Source organism: Penicillium psychrofluorescens (genome assembly GCF_964197705.1).
Source record: "Penicillium psychrofluorescens genome assembly, chromosome: 2".
Taxonomy (NCBI): domain Eukaryota; kingdom Fungi; phylum Ascomycota; class Eurotiomycetes; order Eurotiales; family Aspergillaceae; genus Penicillium; species Penicillium psychrofluorescens.
Window position 1 is genome coordinate 2,393,839 of NC_133440.1, and position 25,991 is coordinate 2,419,829.

General features: G+C 53.1%; 14 protein-coding genes across 14 annotated transcripts; 8 read left to right on the top strand and 6 right to left on the bottom strand.

Annotated features, from left to right (window-relative positions):
• Positions 1-1,853: 1,853 nt before the first annotated feature.
• On the top strand, positions 1,854-2,474 carry PFLUO_LOCUS3097 (uncharacterized protein; the record flags this gene model as incomplete). The annotated part of the gene is made up of 2 exons (XM_073780307.1): positions 1,854-1,922; positions 1,974-2,474. 2 exons carry the CDS (start codon positions 1,854-1,856, stop codon positions 2,472-2,474), a joined length of 570 nt encoding a protein of 189 aa, XP_073637175.1.
• Positions 2,475-2,695: 221 nt separating this feature from the next.
• Positions 2,696-3,253, bottom strand: PFLUO_LOCUS3098 (uncharacterized protein; the record flags this gene model as incomplete). Its single annotated transcript, XM_073780308.1, has 2 exons — positions 2,696-2,820; positions 2,881-3,253. 2 exons carry the CDS (start codon positions 3,251-3,253, stop codon positions 2,696-2,698), a joined length of 498 nt encoding a protein of 165 aa, XP_073637176.1.
• A 281-nt stretch (positions 3,254-3,534) lies between these two features.
• Positions 3,535-5,404, top strand: PFLUO_LOCUS3099 (uncharacterized protein; the record flags this gene model as incomplete). The annotated part of the gene is made up of 5 exons (XM_073780309.1): positions 3,535-3,788; positions 3,847-3,868; positions 3,920-4,192; positions 4,242-4,436; positions 4,487-5,404. 5 exons carry the CDS (start codon positions 3,535-3,537, stop codon positions 5,402-5,404), a joined length of 1,662 nt encoding a protein of 553 aa, XP_073637177.1.
• Positions 5,405-5,488: 84 nt separating this feature from the next.
• PFLUO_LOCUS3100 (replication factor C subunit 4) lies at positions 5,489-6,709 on the bottom strand (the record flags this gene model as incomplete). The annotated part of the gene is made up of 4 exons (XM_073780310.1): positions 5,489-5,714; positions 5,770-6,192; positions 6,248-6,568; positions 6,621-6,709. 4 exons carry the CDS (start codon positions 6,707-6,709, stop codon positions 5,489-5,491), a joined length of 1,059 nt encoding a protein of 352 aa, XP_073637178.1.
• Positions 6,710-6,868: 159 nt separating this feature from the next.
• Positions 6,869-7,509, top strand: PFLUO_LOCUS3101 (uncharacterized protein; the record flags this gene model as incomplete). Its single annotated transcript, XM_073780312.1, has 2 exons — positions 6,869-7,229; positions 7,412-7,509. 2 exons carry the CDS (start codon positions 6,869-6,871, stop codon positions 7,507-7,509), a joined length of 459 nt encoding a protein of 152 aa, XP_073637179.1.
• A 60-nt stretch (positions 7,510-7,569) lies between these two features.
• Positions 7,570-8,788, bottom strand: PFLUO_LOCUS3102 (uncharacterized protein; the record flags this gene model as incomplete). Its single annotated transcript, XM_073780313.1, has 4 exons — positions 7,570-8,159; positions 8,214-8,366; positions 8,428-8,684; positions 8,745-8,788. The coding sequence occupies 4 exons, from the start codon at positions 8,786-8,788 to the stop codon at positions 7,570-7,572; spliced, it is 1,044 nt and encodes a 347-aa protein (XP_073637180.1).
• A 170-nt stretch (positions 8,789-8,958) lies between these two features.
• On the top strand, positions 8,959-10,498 carry PFLUO_LOCUS3103 (decapping endonuclease targeting mRNA; the record flags this gene model as incomplete). The annotated part of the gene is made up of 9 exons (XM_073780314.1): positions 8,959-9,033; positions 9,096-9,338; positions 9,392-9,423; positions 9,474-9,501; positions 9,552-9,559; positions 9,611-9,714; positions 9,762-9,932; positions 9,980-10,279; positions 10,332-10,498. 9 exons carry the CDS (start codon positions 8,959-8,961, stop codon positions 10,496-10,498), a joined length of 1,128 nt encoding a protein of 375 aa, XP_073637181.1.
• Positions 10,499-10,604: 106 nt separating this feature from the next.
• On the top strand, positions 10,605-12,868 carry PFLUO_LOCUS3104 (uncharacterized protein; the record flags this gene model as incomplete). The annotated part of the gene is made up of 5 exons (XM_073780315.1): positions 10,605-10,721; positions 10,780-10,871; positions 10,920-11,921; positions 11,976-12,576; positions 12,632-12,868. The coding sequence occupies 5 exons, from the start codon at positions 10,605-10,607 to the stop codon at positions 12,866-12,868; spliced, it is 2,049 nt and encodes a 682-aa protein (XP_073637182.1).
• Positions 12,869-13,002: 134 nt separating this feature from the next.
• On the bottom strand, positions 13,003-14,689 carry PFLUO_LOCUS3105 (uncharacterized protein; the record flags this gene model as incomplete). The annotated part of the gene is made up of 3 exons (XM_073780316.1): positions 13,003-14,094; positions 14,124-14,447; positions 14,501-14,689. 3 exons carry the CDS (start codon positions 14,687-14,689, stop codon positions 13,003-13,005), a joined length of 1,605 nt encoding a protein of 534 aa, XP_073637183.1.
• Positions 14,690-15,622: 933 nt separating this feature from the next.
• Positions 15,623-17,122, top strand: PFLUO_LOCUS3106 (Putative beta-Fructufuranosidase; the record flags this gene model as incomplete). Its single annotated transcript, XM_073780317.1, has 2 exons — positions 15,623-16,706; positions 16,767-17,122. The coding sequence occupies 2 exons, from the start codon at positions 15,623-15,625 to the stop codon at positions 17,120-17,122; spliced, it is 1,440 nt and encodes a 479-aa protein (XP_073637184.1).
• A 349-nt stretch (positions 17,123-17,471) lies between these two features.
• Positions 17,472-19,349, bottom strand: PFLUO_LOCUS3107 (uncharacterized protein; the record flags this gene model as incomplete). Its single annotated transcript, XM_073780318.1, has 2 exons — positions 17,472-18,272; positions 18,321-19,349. 2 exons carry the CDS (start codon positions 19,347-19,349, stop codon positions 17,472-17,474), a joined length of 1,830 nt encoding a protein of 609 aa, XP_073637185.1.
• Positions 19,350-19,569: 220 nt separating this feature from the next.
• PFLUO_LOCUS3108 (mitochondrial peripheral inner membrane protein) lies at positions 19,570-20,703 on the top strand (the record flags this gene model as incomplete). Its single annotated transcript, XM_073780319.1, has 1 exon — positions 19,570-20,703. One exon carries the CDS (start codon positions 19,570-19,572, stop codon positions 20,701-20,703), a length of 1,134 nt encoding a protein of 377 aa, XP_073637186.1.
• A 163-nt stretch (positions 20,704-20,866) lies between these two features.
• On the bottom strand, positions 20,867-22,249 carry PFLUO_LOCUS3109 (Phosphoserine transaminase; the record flags this gene model as incomplete). The annotated part of the gene is made up of 2 exons (XM_073780320.1): positions 20,867-21,436; positions 21,491-22,249. The coding sequence occupies 2 exons, from the start codon at positions 22,247-22,249 to the stop codon at positions 20,867-20,869; spliced, it is 1,329 nt and encodes a 442-aa protein (XP_073637187.1).
• A 745-nt stretch (positions 22,250-22,994) lies between these two features.
• Positions 22,995-25,522, top strand: PFLUO_LOCUS3110 (mitochondrial Homoaconitase; the record flags this gene model as incomplete). Its single annotated transcript, XM_073780321.1, has 4 exons — positions 22,995-23,000; positions 23,077-23,615; positions 23,666-23,766; positions 23,823-25,522. The coding sequence occupies 4 exons, from the start codon at positions 22,995-22,997 to the stop codon at positions 25,520-25,522; spliced, it is 2,346 nt and encodes a 781-aa protein (XP_073637188.1).
• Between the last annotated feature and the right edge of the window lie 469 nt (positions 25,523-25,991).

The window sequence follows — 25,991 nt, forward strand, 5'->3', positions numbered from 1 at the left end:
TTCTTGAAACAAAGGCGACCGGGCTCTGTTTTATTTAAATCCTGACCGCTTGACGATAGCGGTTAATAATTGGATATTGTTGATCCCATACTCAAAAATTAGGGGTAAAGATCGCCGATCTTGTGTGGGTTGTTGCCGCCATGAGTTATGGCGCCTAAATTAATGATAGTCGATTAATCGATCTTATTTCATTGCTTTCCGCCCTCCCCGACCTTGAACCTCCAACTTTCTTAACCCTGGGCTCAACACTCTTCCACCTCCTAGATTCATCATGTCCGCCCTCAAGTTCAAACTCGAGCCCGATGCATTTGGAATGCCTAACGATCAGCCTAAAGAAAACAAAGAGCCTAGCCGAGCACAAACCTACGACGTTTTCCAAATCTTCAACGAGTACCTCCAACCGGACTCAAAAACATCTCATGATTCGGCAGTCAATTCACTCCTCGCTCTTGTACCCAAAGTCGACAACGACCAAGAGGTCATGACGATCATCAACGTCGTTCTGGAACTTGCAGAGCAGATACCGTATTATCATACTTCACACATCAAACTCGTCCGCATTATGGAGGAGTTTACTTGCCACAGTAGATTCTGCTGGAAGTTACTTGAAGATGTTTGTCTCCAATCATTCCTGGGTCCTTTTCCTATAGCTGACAGGGCAATAACAGGAGTTTGCTTTCGTTGAGTATTACATATTGGAAGTAATGCACCAGTGCGTTGGTTAGTCGACCCATAAACTCTTTGAGTAACATGAACCTATCTTGACAGCCAGTAAGTAAATAGGCCCGTTCGAAGAAGACCCTCAAGCCTGGCCAAACTTCAACGCCTTCCTTGCTCATGCACAGTCCAGGCGTGTTGGGACCAAAGAGCCAGAATGGGCCCTTGAGGCTTTGCGTGATGCATTTGAAAGAGGCATTGATCCCTCGAATTTCAAAGGCGTCTCCAACTTTGAGGGTGAGCGAGACCAAAAAATCATTGCCGCAGCCCAGTACATTCTCTGGGATGGACAAAACATGTTCAAGCGGTGTCTATGTCCGGTACCAGGGGATATGGGGCACCACAGTTATAATAGATTGAGAGACGGTTACTATATGTTTTCTTTGGGGAGGCGGAGATGGAAGAATGGGTTTAAGAAGAATGCAGAGGAAGGAAACGGGACGAGTGAAGAATGCCGAAAGGTGTGTGCCAAGACGGCGGCTCTGATGGAGACAATGGAGGCGAGCATGCGGTTCTAGAAGTGCTTTTTTCTTATTGTGTTAGCCACAAGGCAAAGGATATTGTCGGATTTGAAGAGTAAAATATAAGAATGAAGTAAGACCAAGGGCATTAGGTGAGATAAGGCATGACACCTGAAGGTATAGTGCATGCCCCGATTAGGCAATTACCTCACAATACACCCGAGAGGCCGCGGATGGGGGCGGAAGAAAAGAAGAAGCATGGAACCAGCCGGATTCTATCCACGGACTAGTAACATCGAAAACCAAGCCACGCCATATAGCATTGCGTCTGAACCCGGAGCCGAATACCTCAGCTGGGCCAACGTTGCTGCCGCTGGTGCCTCCACTTGTATATAAAGGAGAAATGCATTAATACATAATGGAAGGCTCTGCGGAATCAAATGTCTTACACATCCATTATCTCCTGTTGTCGTGGTGTTCTGTGATATTCGAGATTGGCTGGATGGGAAGATATTGTGTGTATTTCCTAGTAGCTCATACAGCTTATTCAAATGTGCACTTACCATAAGAAGCAAGCAAGCAAGCAAGCAAACACGGTCTACCTTTTTTCTTCTCTCTTCACCTATCCATCAACTTGCCAACAAACCTTGTTGAAGTTCACAACAACACCTCAACATGTCTGATATCCTTCTTATCTCGGACGACGAGTCCTCGCTCTCCTCTCTCAGCCTCTCTGACGACGACGTGGAGCTTGGCATCCCCCATTCAACCTCCAAACACTAAAGAAATGATCAGCCCCAGGTCTCCAAACCCACAACTGTGACAGCATCCACCGAGACTCTCCAGGTCACTGAAGAGGAGTCCGCGACAATACAGAAGATCAGCAAGAGAAAACTTACAATCTCGCCGAGCTCGATCAACAGCATTTCATTCATGGACTCTACCGAGATGGACGAGATGCCCGACCAAGCCACCATGATGAACTTTGCCCTACCGAAGGTCAACCACCAAGGCGCGCGTCTTCACGACGACAACATCGACATGTGGTGCTCGTCGTTCACCGATGATTCGCGTGCCTGGAACGACTTGGCTGTGGCAGAGACGCAGTACAGCATGGCTCTTCGGATTCGCGAGGCCGTCGATTGGGACTGTCGCCGACTGGGACGGCGCCTGCTCCTCCTACGTCGGGAGCGTGACTTGTACACTCAGAAACGGAACTTAGTTCGAAACACTGTTTGGGAGGGCGATGATGAGGACCTGCACAAGAAGATTTGGGGAAGGTTTCAGAGCGACTAAGCTCGTTGCTTTTGTGGCTCTCCTTGCGGTAGATTATGATACTATGTTCTGGGACGTGGTTTTTACATCCTAATGAGACTTAAGGAGGGGATTAAGAGAACGAGATCAATTTTCACAGTTATTGCCAGTATTTTTTGCCTGAGGAGGTATTTTAGGAAGCAATTCAGCCATCATTGATATTCAATACTCTGGAATCATGAACCATCCAATAAACAAGACCGCTATGGAGAAGTCCTAAATTTGACGTCCAGTTGGACCTCATCACAACCATCGGGAAGACCACTGTCGACACTCTTATTGACATAGTAAAGGCCCAGAAGACTGGCGCTGCTTTGATTCTCACAGACTAAGCTCATCCAGTCAGTACCTCTCCCCATAATTATACAAAATAAACATCTAGACATACCTAGCCATCCACCGAAAGCATTGTTTGTTGTAGTCAGAGCACCCCCATTGGTCAACCCAAACCCGGAGCTCCCAGACGATGGCGCCACGCTCACCACAACGCTGCCCTTGACATTGCTCCCCGAGACCAAAGCTAGGTCCCAAGGAGATCCATTCTGGGCCTCGAAGCGCACAGTATCGTTATCCAAATAAAAAAGGCCCGCGTTTGCTGGATCCCGGAAAACGGCGTTGCTGTTCAGCGGACTGGTCGGCTGCGTGGACAGGTAGAGGCCGTTGTGGCTGTTGTTCGAGGCTGTAACCAGATTGAAGAGCCTCTGGACCGGGGCCGCGGTGGCAGTGGTAGCGAGGAGGGCAAATCTGGAGAAGAACTTCATTGTGGAGGAAGGAGAAGAGAGTTGGACAAAAATTACAGGACTGGGGGCATGGCGGTTGTGTTTCAAATTCCAGTGGGTTGAAGAGTGACGTGCCGTCGATTGAAGAGCTGACCGGGCTGACCATGGAAACACTTGCAGCTTACCGATTTAGATGTTGATCTAGATCCACTGGAGTTGATTGGTTCCGGCTAACGAGTGGAGGCTAGCTCGACAACCCTTTGTGTTGCTTCCTTGTCAGTCCCCAAAATACCGGTGGGTGGTTTGCATTTTAGACCTTCAAGATGACCAACGACCCTCTCTGGAAGAGGATTATTGCCCAAAAACGCCAGATCAGAGACCGCCTGCTCGCGCCGTACCTAGTGCACGATGTGGATGGCCGATTGCCCCGCGTTGACCGGGTGGACGAGCGAAGTCGGCTCGACCAAGAACCCAAAATCCAGACAATCACGGACATCGACAACATTGTGGTGCTGCTGGACCGCCTGAGAAAGAGTGAATTTACGGCCGAAGTAGTCGTCCAGGCCTATATCAAGCGGTAGGGAACTGTGTTGTTGTTGATTCACTCATTGAAACAAGTCTGACAATGCGAACAGCGCAGTAGTAGTTCACCAACTCGTGAGTACTTGACTCCTGAAATATTTCAAGCCAGCTAATGTATAATACCAGACCAATTGCCTCACGGAAGTGATGTTTGAAGAGGCCCTAGAACAAGCTAGACAACTCGACGCGGAATTCCAAGCCACCGGCAAGCTGAAAGGTCCTCTGCATGGGATAGCCGTCACGGTTAAAGACCAGTTCAACGTGAAAGGAATAGACACGACGCTAGGATATGTCGGCAGATCATTTGACCCTGCGAACGAGGATGCCGTCCTCGTTCAGCTGCTCAGAAGCATGGGCGCTGTCATCATAGCCAAGTCGAACCTGCCGCAGAGTATCATGGTGCGTGCAGAACCCCAACCAAAGGATACTAGCACTGACTCATATGCAGTGGGCTGAAACCGAGAATCCTCTCTGGGGCCTTACGACGAATCCCCGGAATCCGGAATTCACACCTGGCGGCTCCACCGGCGGCGAGAGCGCTTTGCTCGCGCTGCATGGCTCACTGGTTGGCTTCGGGACTGACATTGGAGGAAGTACTCGCATTCCACAAGCTACTATTGGATTATACGGCTTCAAGCCGAGTGTAAGTCTCATTGTTAAATCACGAAATGCACATCCTAACGAAGTCCCCAGAGTGGCAGACTCCCATATTACGGAGTTCCCGTGTCAACCGAAGGCCAGGAACATGTTCCATCATCCGTTGGTCCACAGGCCCGAGACCTCTCGTCTATCTGCTACATCAGCCGTCTGCTAGCAGATGCCCGGCCCTGGGATTTGGATCCGCGATGTGTGCCATTGCCATGGAACGAACATGCATTCCGGGAGATACAATCGCGGGCACTAGTCGTCGGGCTCATCCTCGACGACGGCGTTGTCAGAGTCCATCCTCCCATAGCGAGAGCACTGGAAGAATTATCCACGGCTCTGAAGAATTCCGGCCACGAAATCGTGATATGGGATACATCAGACCACCAAGAATACATAGAGCTGATGGATTTGTATTATACCGTGGACGGGGCCGAGGATATCCGGCATGATATTAGCCAGGCATCTGAGCCCATGATCCCTCACGTCCAGCAACTGGTGAATCGCGGCAAGGCCATTTCGGTGTGGGAGTATTGGCAGTTGAACAAGCGCAAGGTCAAGCTGCAGAAACAATACCTTGATAAGTGGAACAGCGTCCGATCTCCCTCGGGCATGAAAGTTGATGTCCTTCTCAGTCCGACGTTGCCGCACACGAGTGTTCCGCATCGCAAGATTCGGTGGGTGGGATATACCAAGATTTGGAATCTGCTTGATTATTCTGCCATCACGTTCCCGGTGGATTTCGTGAGAGCTGAGCAGGACTATTTGCCTTCCGACTCCGCGCCTTATAAACCAAGGAACGCACTGGATGAGTGGAATTGGGGTCTTTATGATATAGAGCAGGTGGATGGATATCCGGTGAATTTGCAGGTTATCGGCAAGAAGCTCGAGGAGGAGAAGGTGCTGGGGGCTACTACTGCCATTGAAAATATCTGGAAGAACCATGTTGCGAATAGCGATAGATAGCTTTTGATATTGTCAAGACGTAACTTCATTCACAAACACCAATGAACGCCAGGGGAATACATATGCAAAGAGAAATGGAACAAATCAAGCCTTCCGGGGTTCAAAGAGCTCGGGCTTCATGTTAATCTTGCAGAGCTTGGCTACACAGCCGCTCAGTTGGAGCAGCGACTGCACACCATCTAGGATGCGCATGTGGGTGAAGCCAATTTCGCGAATGAACTCCAGCTTGGAGTGCTCTGAGAGGGTGGGAATGGTTTTGGTGACGCGGAACATGGTGCTGATGATGTCGTGGGAAGAATACCCCAGATTCCTGTGAAGATGTCAAAAAAAATACCCATAAACAATGAAGAGATACGCCCGCTTACCACAGCTCGTTCAAGGTCTCCAGCGCCACATCGACTTTGCCCTCCCAGCAGGCCTTGAGCATAGCCTGCACCTTGACCGGGTGCGGGCTATCGACCACGCGAAACACGTTATCTCCACTGACGAACCCAAAGCCGGACCAGGTACTCTGCAGGTTATTGATGGCCTGGCGCATATCACCCTCCGCGCTGAAGACAAGGGCGGCAATCCCGTCCTCGGAGTGCTCGATCTTCTCCGCCTCGCAGATTTGCATGAGACGCTTGACGACTTGTGCGTCCGTCAGTCGCGCATACCGGAGGATAGCACAGCGCGACTGAATAGGCTCGATGATCTTGTTGGACTGGTTGCAGGCAAAAGCGAATCGGGTAGTCGATGAGTAGATTTCCATTGTACGGCGCAGAGCCTGCTGCGCACCGGGCGTCATACTTTACGAACCATTATTAGCGAACATGAGATCAGATCCTGCTGGACGACTCTTACCTATCAGCTTCATCCAGGATGACCACCTTATGCTTCCCCGGCGGAAGCGTCACTTTTTTCTGTGCGAAGCCCTTAATCCGATTGCGGACCACATCGATACCTCTCTCGTCACTGGCATTCAACTCCAGAACTGCCTCCTTGTACGCATCGCCTAGCAATTGTCTCGTCAGACAAAGGACCGAGGTGGTCTTTCCAATACCGGGCATGCCAGAGATAATAACGTGCGGCATATTGCCATCCTTGGCGATAATTTTGAGGCGCTCAACGGTTTCGGTGTTGCCGACAATATCGTCGAGGAAGATGGGGCGGTACTTTTCCACCCTGCGCAGAAGGTTAGAGTTGGCCAAACCAAACAAGAGACGAAAATACTGACCAGGGGAGTTCGTAGTCTGTAGGAGCTCCTGCCGTTGAAGCCTTGACGCCATTGCGGGCGGCACTGGACGAGGACTCAGCTTGCACCATGGTTGTTTGTGGGAGGGAAAGACAGTTGAGTGGAAACGCGAAAGGGAAGCGCGTCGCCGATAAGCTGCTTATCACCCACTTTCCACTCCTACACACCTTCATCTACTGTTATTTCTATTCTTACCCCCCCTTTCCACACCCCTGACTCCTGATTTAGCAATGGCACCCACCTCTGTCCGTCGTAACATCTTCCAACACAACCTCAGCCGCCGTCCAGCCTCTGCCGGCCCACCCAATGGCGCCCTGTCCACGGCCAGCACCAGCAGCGGTCTCGCGAACCGCCCCTCGCACCGACTCAAGCCCACGACATCGGATTCGGGGTCCTCGACACGCAGTGTGAAGAGCACCGAAAATAAGGAGATTGTGGTCCGCGACAAAAATGGTGGCTACAAGCTTGATACCCCCGCGTTGCCGCAGCCGTTGGTTGGGGAGGATGGCGAGGAATTGGGGGATCTTGACGCCGATGGGGATGGGACGGCGGGGTTTGACTCGTCGGAGCTGTCGGGAAGAGACAAAGAGAGTGCGTGTCTTTCTGGAGTTTTGTTTGGGGAGAAACATTCGACTAATACGGAGAAGAGTTTGAGGCCGCGCTGGTGGAAATGATGATTCGCCATCACAATAGACAGCCTAGCGATGAACCGGACGGTGAATACGCCCCTGGGTTGATTGGAACGGATGGGTTTCTAACTAATTTGGAACCAGAGATTTTGAATATTGTCCATCACAGCCTGCGCAAGAAAGTAGCGTCCCTCGACGAGGACAATTGGATGTTCGAACCCGAAAATGATGCCCGGATATAATATTGTCTCTTGCATGGGTTTCATTTCATTACAACTATGAACGACAACCGGTGCACTTCGCTAATCAAGCTCCATGTTCGACGGCGGAGCCTCGACCTTCTTCGCTGGGCTCCGGGCCTGCGGCGCCCTTCGCCCGCCGGCGTTGTCCTGGCCACCGCCGAAGAACATGCTGCCCATCATATCAAACAGCGGGTTACCCTGTCTGGGGATCTTGATGGAAAAGTACTGCTCGCCTATCTGTGCCAGGGCATCATCCCAGATCCCAATTTCCCGAATTTGCGCCGCATAGTGCGCGGTGAGCTGCCGGAACAGATCCGCGCTGCCGCGTTGAATGGCCAACAGCAACAGGCCGATGAAGTTCAGCAACGGAAGCGCGGGGTATACACGTATGTCAGAGCTGGCGCTACTGACTTCTTGCACGCCCAACGAGGGATTCGAGGTGGATAGTCGCGAGGTGAAGATGAGAAGCGCCTTGTTCGCGCTGCGGAGGTTGCCAGTGAGGAGGTAGGGAAGTACGGCGCGCGAGACATAGAGTGCTGCCGTATGCGGATCGTCGCTGGTGTACCATTCATACTCGAGTTTCGCCAGGGTTTCTGCGGACTCCGACGTTCCTAGAATCAGGTGTTTCTCTGCATCGTATGGGTCGTTATCTGGGCCCGTCATGTCAGCAATGCCATCGGAATCAAACACCAAGACAAACTCACCTTGCGCGTAGACCGAGCCAGCTGCGTGATGCAAGTCCGGATCTCCTCGCTCCAAGGGACCAAACTTCCCGCTCCATCCAATAATTTCCTGGATATACCGTTTCCGCGTAGGCTCCTCGGAGGGAAATTCCCGTAGCAGTTCGATAAGACGCTCTGGATCGCATACACAGTTAGCATACCATGAGACGAGCGTGGCAGCATATGAAAGATTCACTCTTCCGACCCCGGGTCTGCGCATCGTCCGCCGCACTGGAGATCTCCCACTCCGCCTTGTTGTACACCTCCAGGACCAGCATGATCGCCAGATCTCCACCACTGGCCGAGGCGCCCTGCTGGGCACCGGCCCTCAGCAGCTCCGCTGCACCGCCAGCCAGGAGGTCTGCCGCTGCATCGTAGTTAGCGGCCTTGATGTACCGAGCCGCAATGACGCGCAGCTGTTGGTGGGCTTCGTAGTAGGCACCGGAGGCGATTCTAACAGAGGGCGGTCAGTCAAGGTGGCGATAAGGAGATGTAGTCTCTATATAGACATACTTTTCTCGCTGGCGAGCGATTGTCTTGTCGATGCGGGAGGTCATGTTGGTTGGGGGTGGTGGTGAAGACAGAAAGAAGGAGAGAAGTTCTGCCACTTTGGGTGGGGACGAACTTGCCTCTTGCACTACTTGGGAGACTACCCAACCACTGTTCCAGAGCCATACATGTACCATTCTCGACCATGCCGATATGAAATAAATATCTCTCCGCCAGCATGAACCGGGCAATCTTTGACATCCAGCCTGTGCACCGCTTCGGCGGTTCCAATACGACCATCCGACGACCCAAAGTAAGAACCACTCGCTCACTCCCTTGGGCATGTCAGGAGGTCCGAATAACACATTCGGACAGGAAATCGCTTGCTTTTCGTATGATGATCAGCGCCGCTTTTCGCTGGGAGATGCATCCCTGTCCTACTACTATCCGCCGCGTCTGCCGGCGGACCTGAATGTTGGGTTTGACACCTTCCAGAAGCTCAACGATGTCGCGGATGAGCACCTGGACGCGCTGTTGGATACGATCATGGCCCATGAGAAAGAGACCGAGAAGACATGCGAAGCCGATATCGTGACTTGGCGAGGGATGATGACCAAAGTGGGTATATCCAGACCAACAAGGAGCGATGGATTGCTGATTGGAACTTGCAGATTCTGGCTGCTCCATATGATATGATGAATGGGTATGTAGAGTTTAGTTTCGGGACTATGCGAGACTAATGATTTTCCTCAGATTTGAAATGAATGCGACATGCTTCCAGGTAGGGCAATCCGGGCTGCCATTGACTTCCCTTGACTAACTTTCCCACAGGGTACCATGTGCGTATCAACTCAACATTGACGATAGCATGGCTCGTTGACACATTCCAGATTCATTGAAGAAAACAACGCCTACAAAAACCAACAGAAGGAAACCCAGCGCAATCAAAGGATGCCGGCAGGGATGGCGTCCCAGGAACTGATGATGTACTGGGGTATGCCATCGCTTTTCTTCCTGGCTGGCTACGACTGACTCGCGCAGGCTACAAATTCGAAGCCATATCTGTGCTTCGACAACAGTGGGATCCATCCTCCCGCGAGGAGATTGAAAGGCGCGAGGAAGCAGTCGTCAACAATAGTGCGCAGTATTGCTCTGTGGCCCGCACCGGAATGGGTAACGTGCGCATGATTCTCGGCGGAGAGGTGGATGCTGGTACGATTTCGAGGTCTTCATATATTGGGTGCATCTAACCAGAACAGTATGGGATTGCAAACCGGATCGAAAAGAAGATCCCGTCCACTGGATTGAGCTCAAGACGTCCGCGGAGATCCGAAACGACCGCGACATGGTCAAGTATGAGCGCAAACTACTCAAATTCTGGGCGCAATCTTTTCTCCTGGGGGTGCCCAGGATCATTGTAGGGTTCCGCGACCAAAATGGGATTGTCCGCAGCCTGGAGGAGCTCGAGACGGCGAGTATTCCCGGCAAAGTGAAAAAGGTCGGCAGAGGGACGTGGGATGGGAATATTTGCATCAACTTTGCGGCGGCATTTCTTGAATGTCAGTCTTGATCTACATTTTGTATGGTCCAACCGAGCTAACTCCGGTGCAGGGCTCAAACAAACCATCCAGGAAGATGGGACATGGAGGATCCGCAAACAAGAGAAGTCGCCGGTGATTGAAGTGTTCAAGTTGGAGGAGCAGGGCCATGGGGATATTCTGTCCCCGGCATTTACCAGCTGGCGATCCGCGCGTACTACTACTACGACTACTATGTAATAATCCTTCATCTCGTTCATCTCTTGTAGTTGGGCGGGGCTCGTAACGTGGGTCGAGCTCCATGAATCATCCACTCCCAAACTCCGCCTCTTTCACCTCACCCCGCATGGATTCCAGCTCCAGTACGGGCTCGCCTGGCACGGCCCCGAGGGCGATCCGGTCGCGTAAAATGACCAGTATCGCCAAGCGCGCATGCGACCAGTGCAAATTCCGCAAGATCAAGGTAAATCCCTCCGGCCCCCTTTGTCGGCGCATTGGAGGCTGAATCATCGACCAAATAGTGTAGCTTGTCGCAGCCCTGCAAGGCCTGCGAGTCCATGGGCTTCGAATGTACCTTTTTCCAGCCCCAGAAGAAGCGCGGTCCAACCGGACAGTAAGTGCGACAAAGGCCGGAACAAGTATGCAGCTCACCGTTCTCCAGTCGCGTGTCGCAAATTCGCCAGCAGCAAACCCTTGGGAGTAGTCCTCAAGAATCCCCCAAAGATGCCTTTCAGTACCAGACATCGCCCTCGATGGACCCGGCCCAGCCGACGTCCATGTCCGGTGCATCTTGGACGCCACCGCATGGCGAAGTGGCCATGCCCATGTCTGGATCAGGCCGGATGCCGCCCGCAGGAGCTGCAACCTCTGTCGCAGGGCCCTGGACGGCCGAGACAGCCTCCTTAGATTCTCACAGCAGCAGTGCAATGGGCTGGAACGAACCCACCGATGTGGAATACTGGCTGCCAGATAACCTGGATGCCCAAGTGCCTATATTCGGGTTCCAGGGAAGCAATATCTACCTCAAACCATCTCTTCCTTCTATCGTGCAGCCCGCGTCCGATACATCTGCCATGGGCATGACTCCACAGGATCCTCAAAGCATGCCTTTTTCCCCGACTGTAGGCTCTCTGACATCGGACAGCCAAGAGCCAGATACCTGGCCGTCTTCAATCATCGAAGCCAACATGATCCCCTGGATTGATGTCTACTTTGACCGGCTGCACCCGACCTTGCCGGTGCTAAGCCGGTCTTCGCTTTTCACACGGATGCTGTCCCAAGAGCATCGGAGTAACCCTCAGTTTGGAGCAATGCTTTTGTCTCTTTGCGCTTTCTCTCTTACGCAACCGATCGAGATTAGTGAACGACCCACGACTTCGTCCCGCGCTTCTCAGGCACGATCCATGATGGACGCAGCCACGAAGATGCGGAGCTGCTCTGATTTCGGGGAACATCCCACGATCGAAGCCGTCTTGACGAGTTTCTTTCACTTTGGTTGTCTCTTTGGCAGTAATCAGCATAATGCGGCGTGGCTGCGACTCCGGGAAGCCCTGGATCTTGCGGCTACGATGGGGCTGAATGATCCAGAGTCATACAGCGATCTATCGGGAGAAGAAAAGGGTCAGCGATTACGGACATATCTTGTGCTATCGATCACAGAAAGGTGTGATACAGCCCTACACACTTTTATGAAGTACTTGCTAACATGTCATTATAGAGCATACGCTCTTCAACGCCGACATCCCATCACATTCTGGGGAAAGCCCGGATTCAGCATGCGCTCAGTACACGACTTCATCCACAATGCCACGAACAGCCTGATCTCTGGAATAATTGTGCACAACGAAAAAGACGCCGAGGGAATGATGGGTCTGGCACGACTGATGGAACTATTCGACGCCATCGACGAAGATGTCATCGACTGCTGGAACCGGCGATGCGATATCAACAAGGGCTTTTGCCACAAGCTCACCGCAGCCAAGGCACTATCAATTCATCAGAATCTCGACCGTATCAATCAGGGCGAACGGTACAAAGGATATGACTGGTTTGAGCGAGCCAAGGCTGGCCGGATCTCGGAGACAAACCACGCTTTTATGGCCATGGGCCTGCGCGAAACACAAGCAGCGGATGTTTTCATCACGCAAAAATGGCTTCAGAACCGGGTTTGGCTGCTGTGTTCAACTCACGGTCTTTTGGGTGCTCATTCCGAGCGGCCTGAGTTGAGTTTTCATTATCCGGTCTCCGTTGCAGAGTCGACTCTCCAGCTTTGTGTGTCGTTACGACTTAGTTCGATGGAGGCCCACGGAATTGGATTGGTATGTTCTCATATGGCCACTATGTTTTGGGGGGGTTAACTGACATACAACCCAGGCGGAGAAATTGTTCGATATTGCCACTGGTGCAATTGACGTCTTTTGCAACATGAACATGGCTTCCGGAATGGCGTCGATATCCAACGCCACAACGCTACAGGGCCTTGCAGAGGACTTTCTGCTGCTACTGACAACTTTCCGTGGAGGAAGCCATCCATATCTGGAGAAGTTTCGAGCTCACCTGCGGCCATTACGAATTCTGGGTGACAAGATCCCAGACTGGCCCCAGCAGTGAATTTTGTTTTTTCTTCATGTATAATAAATAATATGTCTCCATGAGCAAACGGCTTCCGGAACAATTTTTCATGTTTCGAGCTGCTGTATTTATATGAAATCACAAATCACCCGCACTGCCGTATTGACAGGAATTTATGTACAGGAGACAGCCTGGAACTTCTCTGACTCGTCCGAAAGAGCCTCTCCAGTCCTCGCTTCCACCGATGTCTTATAGTTTCGCCACTTCCACATCGGAATCTTCGCAGCGTACATCTCATCAATCTCGGCAAAAGTCCGGCCGCGCGTTTCAGGCATGAAGAAAAATACAAAGACAATAATAGCAGCCATGCAGCCCGCAAAGACAAGATAAGTCTTGGCGCCGAGGTTCGCCGCGTCGGCAGAGGTGAGCTGCGGAACCGCGAGCGTGGTGATCACAGCGGTGGTCTGCGCGCAGGCGATGGTATAGGACATGGTATGGTGGCGGAGCTTTGGGGTGGCCATCTCCGAGGGCATCAGATTGGATAGGGAGAAGAAAGACGAGGCCCAGAAGAAGTTGAAGACGAATGATAACGCGGCGATGCCCAAGGTGGAGTGCGGGTCACTTGTGTTAAAGGCGAGACCACCCGCCAATGCATCGATGACGAACAAAACACTCATCCCAGTGAAGGCTGTCGGTCTGCGGCCGGCGCGATCGATCACGAATGGCGCGGCGATGGTGCCGGCCAAAGTACAGCAGGACGCAATGATAGTCAGCGAGAAAGCATCACCAATTCCTAGCTCCGTGAGGAAGACGGTCGTGTATGTAGTTGAGAGGATGATGCCGGAGACCTGATTCAGAGAATAAAACGAGCCCGCCGTGAGGGTCCGTTTGAGCTGTTCTCTGCGGAAGATGTGCCAGAACTTGACGTCGGACTGCAGCTCGCGCTCACTCTCTTCGCACAGCGCGATGAGACGTAGCTCGTCTTCGACATGGGCGTCGCTGAACCCGCGCAGTCGGCGGAGATTGTGCCGTGCGCGCTTCATGTTCCCCTTTGACACGAGCCATTGCGGACTCTCCGGGAGAGGGATGGTGAGTACGAAGAGGATGACGGGGATGACGCATTGGATGGCTAGTGGGATCTGGTAGGAAAGGTGGTTCTCGAGCTTCTCAGTGCCGAAGACGATTACCGTTCCCACAACCCCGGCGGTTAAATTGAGAATATTGATTGAGCTGACGCTGCGGCCTCGCACAGAAGCGGGCACAACCTGTTAGCTTGAGTTAGCAATGACGGCACTTGTTCTGAGAACGAGAGCAGACATGCCTCTGACAGATACAGGGGCGCCGTAGCATTGGCAATTCCCAGGGCCAAACCGCTGATCGAGCGCCCTCCTACAAAGGCTCCTAGATTAGGGGCAAGGACTTGGAGCAAGGCGCCGCCCACGGAGATAATGTAGGCAATGACCAATGGCCATTTCCGGCCAAAGTGAAAATTCAGAGGCGAAGCGACCACGGCGCCGATGATGGAGCCGACCAGAGGCACAGAGAATACCAGGTTCTGGTTGCGCGCCGTAAGCACATACTTCCCCGTGGCTGGATTGCGTCCTTGAAACTTGGCGACCTGAGTATAGTCAATCAGTACTTGCATTGAAGAAGAGACGGGGATATGCTCACAAAGGGCGTCAATGCCGCAACGGGCGAGATCAATTTATCATCATATCCGAACAGGAACGACGCTGCCCCAAAGACAGCGCATGCAAAGACTAAGAGTACGTTAATCGCACTGCTTTGCGATCTCAGCGGCTCCGATGAAGAAGAAAAGTCAAGGTGCTGGACCTCGAGGTCCTGTTTCTCGCGAGACATCATGGACCAAAGCCAACGTCCAAAGCTTGAACGCCCCCAGCGGCCACGGACGTGGGGGGTGTTCATGGTTTATATGGCGAGGACATCGAGTTGGGGAGATCTGATCGCATGTCGTGAAGTTTGATTCCCCAGATCCGCTCATCCCCGGGTTTATTATTAATGGAGTTTCTCCGAACCCCAGAGCGTCATCGACTCAACGGTCGACAAATCTGCACAGTCACCAGAATCTGCAGAGCTGCAGTGCATATCTCCACAGTCCCAAAAATCGCCGTTGATCCTGTCGCAGCCGGGGGTTTCGCCGAGAATCCTCCGTGCATGCCGACGGCGCCTCCGACCAAGTCCCGGTGAGACGACGTCGAAGTAGTGTCCCCTATTTTTGATTAAGAATAGGATCACCGCAGTTTGGCTCTACATGATTAATTTCACCGAGGAATTTGCATGCCAGCGGAGCCATGTGAGAGCAGATAGGATCTCAATTTTGCCATCCATCCAGCTCTTTCTACTTTTTTTTTTGGGCTGAGAGCACATACCAAGCCCGACATGTCTGTTGTTACAAGCGCTGGTGGTCGGAACCTAAATGTCCTTGAACAGAAACAGTTGCATTTTCTGAGCAAGCCACACGATGTCCATATAAAGATAGATTCTCGACGCCGGCCCTCTTTCCACTTAACTGCGCCCCATGGATGGCTCAATGATCCTTGCGGTCTTGGATACGATCCTGCAACAGGTGTCTATCATCTCTCTTTCCAATGGAATCCATATGGTAATGACTGGGGTAACATATCCTGGGGCCATGCTACCTCGTCGGACCTTATTTTATGGAAGATATTGCCACACCCGGTCCTGACGCCGTCTGCTGAATATGACCGGTGTGGCATCTTCACGGGATGTCTACGAGCAACTGATATCTATGGTCAACCGGGGGCTCTCACAATGGTTTACACCTCTGTGGGGCATCTTCCCATCCATTACACGGTGCCGTATGTCCCTGGTTGCGAGTCTCTCAGTTTAGCAGTCTCGCATGATAATGGAGAGACGTGGCTGCGTCAGGATTGTAATCCTATCTTGACAGGTCCGCCTGAAAACATCCAAGTGACGGGGTGGAGGGACCCTTGTATTACGGCTTGGAGTGGAAGCCAACAGCGTCAGAGCGATTCACCAAGTCTCTACGGATTTATCTCTGGTGGTATTACCGGAAAGACTCCCACTATCTTCGTCTACGCCGTCCAGCCCACAGACTTGCGGAAATGGAAATACCTCGGTCCTTTGATTGACGTCGGATTGAATTTCAGTCCATCGCGTTGGTCGGGCGATTTCGGCGTGAATTGGGAGGTTGGCAACCTCATGACCCTGGCAGATAATACCGGCGCGTCTCGAGATTTTGTCATCATGGGATCTGAAGGGTGTCTATCTTCCGGTCTTCACAATGATCCCAATTCAGCTTGGCACCGGCGTGTTGCGCGCGCGCAACTTTGGGTGTCTGTCAAACCCAAAGAATGCAAGAACATCACCGATGATACATTAACAACATATGCGTTTTCTGGAATCTTCGATCACGGCTGCTACTACGCCGCGAATTCCTTCTGGGATGTGCAGACTTCGCAGCAGATTGTGTTTGGATGGATTACGGAGGAAGATCTTCCTGATACCCTTCGCCATCGGCAGGGGTGGAGCGGCCTGATTACACTCCCCCGGGTGGTCGAGTTGAGGACGATGCGTCATGTTATTAAAGCCCGCAGCTCGAAGTTGGACTCTATCACCTCGATTGAAGCCGTGTCTAGTTCGTCCAGGTCTGACACAGTCATAATTCGCACTCTCGGAATTCGCCCTGATCCACGACTTGGGCGTCTTCGAGAGGATGCACAGAAAAGCCAATTGAGAGGCATATCCTTGCCTGTTCTCAGCGATGGCATTTCTACCAATATGCCGTTGACAACATCTCGATGGGAACTGGACGCCGAATTCTCTGTCAGTCAAACGTGTGGGCGTGTTGGCATCGAGATTGCACATAGCCCCGGTAAGATATCCGCCCACCAGTCGTGCTTTTTGCATTATTGACACACTATCTGCCAACCAGACTTCGAGCACTGCACCGTCCTCTCTTGGGATCCTCAGGATGAAACATTCACAATCCACCGTCCCCAGCCCGCTAGCGACAATATCAACCAGGGGTTCGAGTCCGCACCACACACGCTTTTCACCTACTTGAACGAACAGGGAGAGGAGGAAGAAGAGTCTCTGCACGTACATGCTTTCTTTGACATGAGCGTGTTGGAGGTCTTCCTCAATGGCCGGACAGCCATTTCAACTCGGATCTATCATCCTGCGGACCGATGTTTCGGGCTCCGATTCTTTGCAGACTCGATACATGACGAGCCGCAACCGGCCGCGGTTCTGGTCCGCGGGGAGTCGTGGGACGGGCTTGGCGTATAATCAATACAAAAGAATAGAGAGGCTTTGACATAGACGCAAAGTAATTAAGATTGCATGGCATCCGCGCGGGGATGAATGCAAGAAGGATGATATATTAAAACAGAGCTCGAGAAAGTACCAGAATAATCAAGATGCACCCGCCTTGAGTCAAGTCACCATCATCACATCGTACACCGTCCATAGGCTCCATTGCATGACCCTAAAAAGATAAATAGAAACAAAGCCAGATCGAACTCTGCTTCTTGCCGCAATACACCCGGATTATATGCATGGGTATCAATTCATAAGGATCAAAAACGATCAAAGCATGAAGGAAAAGGGAGGAAGAGAGGCTACGTAGGGCGCCTTTTTAAAACTTCCAGCCTGGAAGCGCATCCTTGCCGTCTCGTTGGTAGATGCGCCAGAAGTAGACCGGGATACCGGTGATAATGAAGACGACCACGATGAGGGCCTGTAATGGTTCGGCGATGACGGCGCGACTCAAGAGGAACAAACTGACGCAGCAGAAGATGATCGGGGTGGAGATCCATGTGCGATATGGGCGTTCGAGGTAGGGCTCACGGATGCGTAGGACAATCAGACCCAGCACGGTCAGAAAATAGAAGGTGTAGCCTGCCACGCCGTAGAATGTTATCAATGTCCTAAATTCGCCCACAACAATATAGATGGTTGTCAGGAATGCATTGAAGGCCATGGCGTTGATTGGGGTGAACCCAAGACGGGCCTCGTCCCCAAACAGTTTCGAGATGGACTTGCGAGCCCAAGAGCGACGCTGGAGTCGGCCACCGCCTGGGGGGCCCGAGGAGGGAGTCTCGTTACGCAGTCCGAGGCGCCCGAATAGCGACGGGAGATAGCCTTCTTTGCCGGCTGCGTAGACCAGTCGGCCGCTGGTGAAGGTGGTGGCATTTAGAGAGCCGAAACAACTGCCTGACACGACCAGAGCGAGGATGAGAGCGCCAACGCGACCGAATACTTTCCCACCGAACTGGACAGCGACAGTGTTGCTGGTCTGGAGAGTATCGTGATCCAGGACCAGAAAGTACGCGACATTCGCGAGCAGATAACAGATGATGACTAGTGGCATCGCCGTGTGGATCACTCGCGGCAGGTCGCGCTTTGCGTTTTTGAACTCACCCGTCACGTAGTTGGTCTGGTCATCGGGTCAGTGCCGGCCATGACTGAAATTTGATCAACTTACATTATCCCAGCCGTCGAATGCCCAGAGCCCTGCGTACAGGGCCACTGCAAAATCGGAGATTTCTGTGCTCGTTCCCTCGAACCAGCCGCTCGTCTTCCAGTCCTTGCTGGCGCTGCCTTGAGAAGATAGCCCCGTCACAGCGACGACAATGCCGGTCACAGTGACACCAACTAGGGCAACAAATTTGAAGAACATGAGCAGATCTCCCAGGCGAGTTGCAGCCTTGGTAGAAATGCAGTTGAATAAAGTCACCGCAAACAGGCCGCCAAATGCGACGGCCTTGTTGATCCACGGGCTGACGTTTTCCACGTCGGCGCCGATAAACGCACGCACGACGTATTCGCCGAAAATAATGGAGATGATTGCGGCAGACCCCGGCTTCAGGACCAAAACCGCGCACCATGTGAAGAGGAAGCCCATCAATTCTCCGAAGATCTTAGACAAGTAAATCTGCGCGCCTCCGTTGAGCGGGATCGCACCACCCAGTTCTGCGTAGCTGGCCGCCCCCGTCCAGGCCAATACCCCGGCCACTGTCCAGACAATGAGCGAGGCGCCCGGTGATCCAGCGTGCGCATTCACTTCACTTGGAGACGAGAAGATCCCCGACCCAATAATTAGCCCCACGATCAGCGACAGACCATTCAGGTATGTCAAGGTCTTATTCCTTTCTAACGACCCATCCGCCTGCTGATCTAGCGCCGTCGGCGACCCCAGAGGAGCATATCCAGCCTGTGTTTGCGAGAGCGGGAAGAGATTTCGTCCAAAATCAAAGGCCGAAGAGACCGAATAAGATCGCATGGGCCGCTGACGGCCTGACTCTAGCCCGGCATCGAGGTGGGATTCGGCGAGTGGGTCTTCGTCTTCGAGCGAGAGCTTGCGCGAGGACGAGATGCCATCTGGTGACGAAGAGCGCGAGGTCCCGTCTACTGAGGCGGGCGAGGAAGAGGCGAGCGAGGCGAGTTCGAGGGAGTCTCTCGGGGCGGCGAGGTTGCCATTCTGGGTGGTTTGTGAGAATGCGATATGCGACATCCTCTCTCTGTCTCTCTGGATTGAAAATTATAAATCGAGTCAAGAGAGACAGGCAGGAGACTCCATTGCCGGGAGTGTGTATCTGTTAAAGCAGTGCTGTGTAGAAGAGGGAAAAGAAGAACAAGGGGGTAGATTGTCGATCCCCCGTGACGTGACTAAGTCAGTCCGGTCTCGATCTTTCTTCCTTCCTGTGTCTGTGTCTGACCACGACGACTCGGACATGAACCCCCTGGTGCGGTGCCGTAGCTGCAGGCATTGTTCATTCGCCCGGCCACAAAGAGCGATCTCGACTTCTGCGCCTTCACAACCATCACCCCCGAAACACCGCCGCTGGCTAGGCGTTCTTGCCATTGGGACCGCAGCAGCCGGCGCAGGCGCCTTCTACCGCTCGGAAACCTCGAATTCTTCGGCGACGTTGAACCCAGACACATTCACTAAGTACTGTCTCGTATCGCGCGAACCGGTCTCCGCGACCAGCAGCATATTCACGCTCCGCCCTCGGATACCGAGCGCCACCAACTACGATGTCTACGAGGAAGCATGGCGCGCCGGGATCTGGAGCGTGATGTTCAAGCAGCCACAGCTGCAAATCGGGCGAGATTACACTCCTCTACCGACGACTGCAGCAACAACGTTAAGTGTGGATGAGGAGAACGAGGGCTATCTGCAGTTCTTCATCCGGAAAGATCCCTTTGGCGAGGTTTCGAGGTACCTGCATAATCTTGAAGTCGGGGCCGAAGTTGAGATTCGAGGACCGCGGATTGAGTGTGCTATTCCAGAGGATACACGGGATATATTATTTATTGCCGGTGGGACGGGCATTGCTCCCGCTTTGCAGGCGGGTTATTCGTTGCTCAGCCGGCGCGGCGAGGCCCGGCCAAGGATTCATATTCTGTGGGCGAATCGCCGAAGCGAGGATTGTCTTGGTGGGCAAAGCGATACTTCGAAGACCTCAACATCTCGTGGATCCTGGTTTAGTGGATGGTTTGGAGCATCCGAGAGCAGCACCACCCCCACTCCCCCAACCATTCCCGAGCAAGAGAAACCGACTTCGCTGATAGTGCGTGAGTTGGAAGCCCTGAAGTCTCAATACCCGGGCCAAGTGACCGTGGACTACTATTTGGACGAACAAAACACGTTCATTGGGACCAAGGATATCCTAAGCTTCACCGAATCCACCCGCCCGGCAGACAGCTCTCGCCGGAGCAAACTGATCATGGTCTCGGGTCCCGACGGCTTCATCAGCTATATGGCCGGCCCCAAGCTTTGGGCTCAGGGCAAGGAGCTCCAGGGACCACTCCAGGGGATCATCAAAGAGCTCGATCTGAAGGGATGGGCCGTGTGGAAGCTTTAATGTCATTATGTTGTATCACCACCAGAGATTCCTGTAGCATATTTGCATATACTGGGGGGGTTATGTTGAATAAAACAGTAGCCACTGTTCTGTCTCATGTCATCACATCATTTTTTCTCTCCAATACCCCGGGTTGAAGGTCATATCCATCCCATAGCCTCATCTACTGGCCCGTCGCAAAGTCCTCCAGGTACTTGACCAGCTTCTGCGCGTTTTCCAGTGGAACAGCGTTGTAGTTGCTAGCGCGCATACCGCCAACACTGCGGTGACCCTTGAGACCCTGGAGCAATCGCTTCTCTGCGCCTGCCAGGAACTCCTTCTCCTTGACCTCGTCACCGCCGTGGACCCGGAAGCAGACGTTCATGCGGCTGCGCACGCTCTTGTCCGGCACCACATGGTACACTTGCGGATACTTGTCCATGACGTCGTAGATGAGCTTTGCCTTGTGGTCAGCGATCTCCTCCTGGCCGCTGACTCTTTGGGTCCCGAATGCAGTCACGAGATCGGCCATGACCTGGCCGGCAATCCAGAGGTTGAAGATGGGCAGAGTGTTGTAGAGCGAATTATTCTTGGCGATTGTGGCATAGTCGAGCACAACGGGGCCCGGTAGACCGCCGATATTCAGTCGGTGCAGGAGCGCAGCGGGAGGCGTTGCGGTTTGAGGTGGCAGTAGATCCTTGCGGACAATCGCGATGGTGATACCGGTCACTCCGATGTTCTTCTGTGCGCCACCCTGTATAGAGCGTTAATACGATGGGAGCCGTAGAGAAATCAACAAATCACGTACAAAGATAACCGCGTACTTGCGGACATCGACTTTCCGGCTGAGGAAGTTGGAGCTCATATCTGCCACCACCAGCCGTTCATCTTCGGCATCCTGGCCCTGCGCCTCCAGAGACTTGGGGAAACTCTGGAATTCCACGCCGTCCACCGTCTCGTTATCGCAGAAGTAGACAAATGCCGAGCCCTTGCCGCCCTCCTTCTTGGTTGGAGTCAATGACCAGGTCTCCTCGGCGGGGATGGTGCCGAATTTCCCACCATTAGCCTTCTTCACGTCCAGCGCAACATTCACATATTTCGCGCCGACCAGTCTGGCTGCCTCCTGCGAGGCCTTGAGCGACCACGAACCCGTCACCAGATAATCCAGCTTCAGCTCCTCCTCAACCTCCTTTTGCAGTCGCTGGAAAACCAATTCATCGACCTGCGCCTTCTCCGCGTTGGTTTTGGAGATATCCGCCTCGGCGCGACGACGTCGGCGCTCGACCCAGACTGCCACCAGATTATGTACGACGGCGCTGAATTCGCCGCTGCCGCCGGCTTGCATGAAGAGGATTTCATAGTTGTCCGGGATATCGAGAAGGGTGGTCAGGTTCGCCTTGGCTTCGTCAAGGATCTTGTTGGCGGCGGGGGAGCGGTGCGAGATCTCGCCGAGTCCGAGTCCCGAGTCGTTGTAGTTGACAAAAGCCCTGGCGCCAGCCTCGACGACGGGGGTTGGGAGCGGCGCTGGGCCAGCTCCAAAGTAGGAGACTTCTTGTCGGGTCGGCATGATGGTGGCGGTGGTGGTGAGGGGTATGGGAAGGAAGGAGGGAAAGCGGGAGAGGAGGAAAAAAATAGCAGAGAATAAGGTCGACCCGCAACCTGGTGGATCAACAACTTTAAATATGTACAATAATAAGTGCGGACTGTAGGCTTGCCCTTATAGATTCACCGGGTGAAAATGTACGTACAATTCCAGTACGATTATGGCCGAAAATCTCGGCGGCTATGGCGGGGTATGAGTCAGATGCCATTGAAGCGAATTGACGACACCAATTATTGCTCTCGGGTTGGACACTCGAGCAGGAGGAATCTTCTTGACCCTAACAGCAGCAGCAGTGCATAGTACAGTAGTGGGTGGTGGTGATCGGCCTGCTTGATGTTGAGCAGAGTCTATACTTACTTCCCAAGTTTCTCCAGGCCGAGTACAGAGTTAATAAATAGTACTAGGTCGTAGGGATTGTCTTTTCCATAGAAACAAACAGTACTCATCAGATCTCTTCTTCTTTTTTCAATAGAGTCAAGATTGTAACTGAATATTCGGCTCTGCTCTGCTCGCCATGGCTCTCTACACCATCGATGCTCTCCGACATCGGCAGATACATTGTCACGTGCCCAGCATTTCACCGATCGCCGGTCCGCTGAGTCATCTCCTCTACTAATCGGGGCGTCCTTATTTGCCCGTGATTTTTCCCTTGGTGAACTCGGAAGGACCGATTGACTGTAATTGCTCGGAGAGTTGGACGGTGCGCAACATGACTGTGAGTGTCTCATGGCCCAACTAGTTTCCAGCCCAATTGATTTTCCCCAAGTACTGACCTTCCTCTCCTCATGCAGTCCCGATTGATGCCATCCGCCAGCACTGGCCGGCGTTGGGTCTTGCTGCGCGGTTCTGTCGCCAGTTCTGTCGCTAGAACCCAACAGCGTCGGACTTTCGCCTCCACTGGTGTCTTCTTCTCACAAGCCTTCCACTCCCAGCTAGACGACCCTGATACGGCCGCGGTTTTCTCCTCCATGCAGGCCTCCAAGGCCGTGCCCCAGACCCTCACCGAAAAGATTGTCCAGCAGTACTCCGTCGGGCTCGCCAAGGACAAATTCGTCAAGTCGGGCGACTACGTGACCATCTCACCTCACCGATGCATGACCCACGATAACTCGTGGCCGGTGGCCCTGAAGTTCATGTCTATCGGTGCCTCCAAACTTCACAATCCGGACCAGATCGTCATGACCCTCGACCACGACGTGCAGAACAAGTCCGAGAAGAACATACAGAAATACCAGCAGATCGAAGACTTTGCCAAGCTACATGGCGTCGAATTCTACCCAGCCGGACGCGGAATCGGACATCAAATTATGGTAGAAGAGGGTTTCGCTTGGTAATGTCGCATGCTTCCTGCAATTCACATTCTTTGCTAACGAGAGCAAGGCCCGGAACCATGGTAGTTGCCTCGGACAGTCATTCGAACATGTATGGCGGACTAGGTTGTGTGGGAACTGCTGTCGTACGAACAGATGCTGCAAGTATATGTTAGTGCCCTTTCCGATTTTCTTGCATGACCCCAAGGATCTGATATAAAACATAGGGGCGACGGGGACGAGTTGGTGGCAGATTCCACCACAAACCAAGGTCACATTGACCGGAACCATGCCTCCCGGCGTGACGGGCAAAGATGTGATTGTAGCCCTATGTGGACTGTTTGATAAAGATGATGTCCTGAACCACGCCATCGAGTTCACTGGTTCCGAGGAAACCATGAGAAGTCTGCCCGTGGATGACCGGTTGACGATCGCAAATATGACCACCGAGTGGGGCGCGCTGACCGGCCTATTCCCCATCGACGACGTATTGAAGGGCTGGCTGAGGGCTAAGGCGACGACTGCCGCCATGGGTCTAGCCGATGGCCCTTTTAAGACCTTGGCCCCGCAGCAGTTCACCCATCCGCGTTTGGAGCAGCTGTTTGCAAACCCCTTGACTGCCGATAAGGGAGCCAAATACGCCAAGGAGCTGTTCTTGGATCTGTCCTCGCTGTCTCCGTACGTGTCGGGCCCTAACTCCGTGAAGGTGGCTACTCCTCTCAATGAATTGGAGGCCGCCGATATCAAGGTGGACAAGGCCTACCTCGTCTCTTGTACGAACTCACGCGCTTCTGATATCGCCGCCGCTGCCCGCGTGTTCAAGGAGGCCGCTGAAAAGAATGGCGGTCAAATCCCTAAGATCGCGGACGGCGTCAAGTTCTATATTGCCGCCGCTTCTATCCCCGAGCAGATCGCTGCTGAGGAAGCTGGTGACTGGCAGACTCTGCTTGATGCCGGTGCCACGGCTCTGCCCGCTGGGTGCGGACCTTGCATTGGCCTAGGTACTGGTCTTCTTGAGCCCGGCGAGGTTGGCATCAGCGCCTCTAACCGCAACTTCAAGGGCCGGATGGGCTCGACGGATGCTAAGGCGTACCTCTCTAGCCCTGAGATTGTGGCGGCGAGCGCCCTAAACGGTAAACTATGTGGACCTGGCTGGTATCAGACACCCGAGGGCTGGGATGGTGTCATTCGGGGCGAGGGTGAGAGTCCAGGCCGGATGATCACCGCGGAGGAGGCTCTCGAGAAAGTGATTGGCCAGATCGATGAGCTTGTGGCCGACGGCGAGAAGAAATTTGCCCCTGAGCCGACCGAGACCGAGGCCGAAGCTTCTTCGACAGGCGATGCCTTGGTTGAAGTGTACCCTGGATTCCCTGAGCGGGTCTCCGGTGAGATCGTCTTCTGTGACGCCGACAACATTAACACCGATGGGATCTATCCGGGAAAATTCACCTACCAGGACGATGTGTCCGTTGAGACCATGGCTGAGGTGTGCATGTCTAACTATGACACCGAGTTCTCTTCAATTGCCAAGCAAGGCGATATCCTGGTGTCTGGCTTCAACTTTGGCTGTGGCAGTTCGCGCGAGCAAGCCGCCACTGCCATTCTGGCCAAGCAAATCCCTCTCGTGGTGTCCGGCAGTTTCGGCAACATCTTCTCGCGGAATAGCATCAACAACGCTCTAATGGGACTGGAGGTTCCACGTCTAATTACCCGTCTACGTGAGGCTTTTGGGTCTGACGGCAAGGCCCTAACCCGTCGTACGGGCTGGACGTTGACCTGGGATGTGCGCCGCAGCCAGATCGAGGTGCAGGAGGGCCCGAATGGGCCTAAGTGGACGCACAAGGTCGGTGAGCTGCCGCCGAACGTGCAGGAGATCATCGCCAAGGGCGGCCTGGAGAAGTGGGTTAAGAACGCGATCGGAGCTTGAGCTTGAGCGGATCGAAGGCGGAATCTGGCGTTTGACGTGATACCCGAGCTATATTGTGCTATACACAGCGCTTCTGTTGTAGAATGTGTCGGTGTTGCGACCAAAATGTACAAAAAGCAATTTTCTGTTGAAAAAGCGCATTCTTGAAAATTCATCTTGTTTTACACTTAACCAGTCTTATCCTCTCTTTCACCAGGAGATCGCCCCGTGCTAAGCCCCGTTCGAGCAGCAACAATTCCTCTCTGCAACCATCAATGACTATTAACATGCCCCTGTATAACCAGCATGGACCCTGTCACTGTCTTCGGCATCATATCAGGAGGCGTCCAGGTCGCCGGGGCTATCCTCTCGACAGTCGACGGGCTAAACAAGCTACTCGGTAAATTCAAGGATGCCGATCTGACTATTGAATCCATGATCCGCGAGCTAAAATGCATCCGAACCGCCTTGACGAGCTTGCGCGAATGGG